At 50.1% G+C, this 1,156-nt stretch overlaps 1 protein-coding gene across 1 annotated transcript in view; it reads left to right on the top strand.

Annotated features, from left to right (window-relative positions):
• Positions 1-1,156, top strand: part of SH3BGRL (SH3 domain binding glutamate rich protein like) — an 11,200-nt gene that overhangs the window by 2,178 nt on the left and 7,866 nt on the right. The window contains exons 2-3 of the mRNA XM_017741739.1: positions 154-184; positions 973-1,156. The exon at positions 973-1,156 is cut by the window's right edge and continues 1 nt beyond it. Coding sequence (XP_017597228.1) covers positions 154-184; positions 973-1,156 — 215 coding nt within the window. The remainder of the gene's footprint in view (positions 1-153; positions 185-972) is intronic.

Genomic DNA, 1,156 nt, shown 5'->3' with positions numbered 1-1,156 from the left:
AGTTAGCACCAGTGCAACATCTGTGTGAATCGCTGCTCCTGGGGCACCCAGCTCATTAGGGTAAAGCCAGGCCTTGGACTGGCTTTGCAGTGAAGGGGGTAATTTGAAGAAAACAAATTTCCCGTTAAATTCCATTTTTTTATTGTTTGCCAGGATGTGCATGGTTGTAGTCTCCTTTGTGGTGGTAAAGTCATGCAAAGGGACAGCAGAGCATAAGCAGAACATCTCTGTGTTGAGAAGTCAGTCATTCATAATGACAGTAATAAAAACCACCTTCCATGTGCAGAGCCAGCACCGTGCTTGCCTCACAGATCCTGCTTTTCCCTTGGATGCTGTGTGAGTGCACAAGGATGGGTGGCATCAGGTGTGGGACCTCAGCCAGCCTCCCTGACACGAGTGAGGATGGGGATGTGGGGTCACAGCCCTCCAGGGACTGTACCTGCCCTGCTGACACACCCAGGACACAGCAGGGGAAGGGTTTTTGTGCAAACAAGCATGAACCAAAAATGCTTGGTGAGGTCTCTTTTGGCACCGAGGTGGACAAAAACTTGGACTCTAGAAGGAAGGGGGGTTTAGCCTGTGGTTCCAAGGGCACAGGGGAGCAGTGTGTACCTCAAATGTGCCTCCAGCAAACTCTAGTGCACCTGAAAAAACAACGTTCCCCTGAGTTAACTGTAAAACCTGGCCAGCACAAGGGCCCTGCTCACACTTCTGCTTTTGGGTGAGCACCTTTAAGGTTCACAACACGCACATGTGTGTAGGGACAGCATCTTTCAGCTTCAGCCTGTTCCGTTTTGTAGGAGCCAAGTCAAGGCTCAGCTCTGACTCTTCAGAAAATACTTTTTGATTCTAAGAATTTTCTTACCGCTCCCATTTTCAGCCTGGTTTGCACCCCCTGATTTCTGCAGCGAACCCCGGAACCGCATTAAAATTATTTCGCTGATTTTGTTTGCCATCTCTCTTTTGTGACAGATTAAAAAGCAGCAACAAGATGTGTTAGGCTTCTTGGAAGCCAACAAAATTGAATTTGAGGAGAAGGATATCGCGGCCAATGAGGAGAACCGGAAATGGATGCGGGAGAACGTCCCTGAGGACAGTCGGCCAGCGAGCGGGAACCCCCTGCCCCCCCGGCTCTTCAACGACAGCCGCTCACTCG

This window comes from Corvus brachyrhynchos, unplaced genomic scaffold, assembly GCF_000691975.1.
Source record: "Corvus brachyrhynchos isolate BGI_N302 unplaced genomic scaffold, ASM69197v1 scaffold220, whole genome shotgun sequence".
In the NCBI taxonomy this organism is placed as follows: domain Eukaryota; kingdom Metazoa; phylum Chordata; class Aves; order Passeriformes; family Corvidae; genus Corvus; species Corvus brachyrhynchos.
This window is presented reverse-complemented; position numbering and strand designations above follow the sequence as displayed.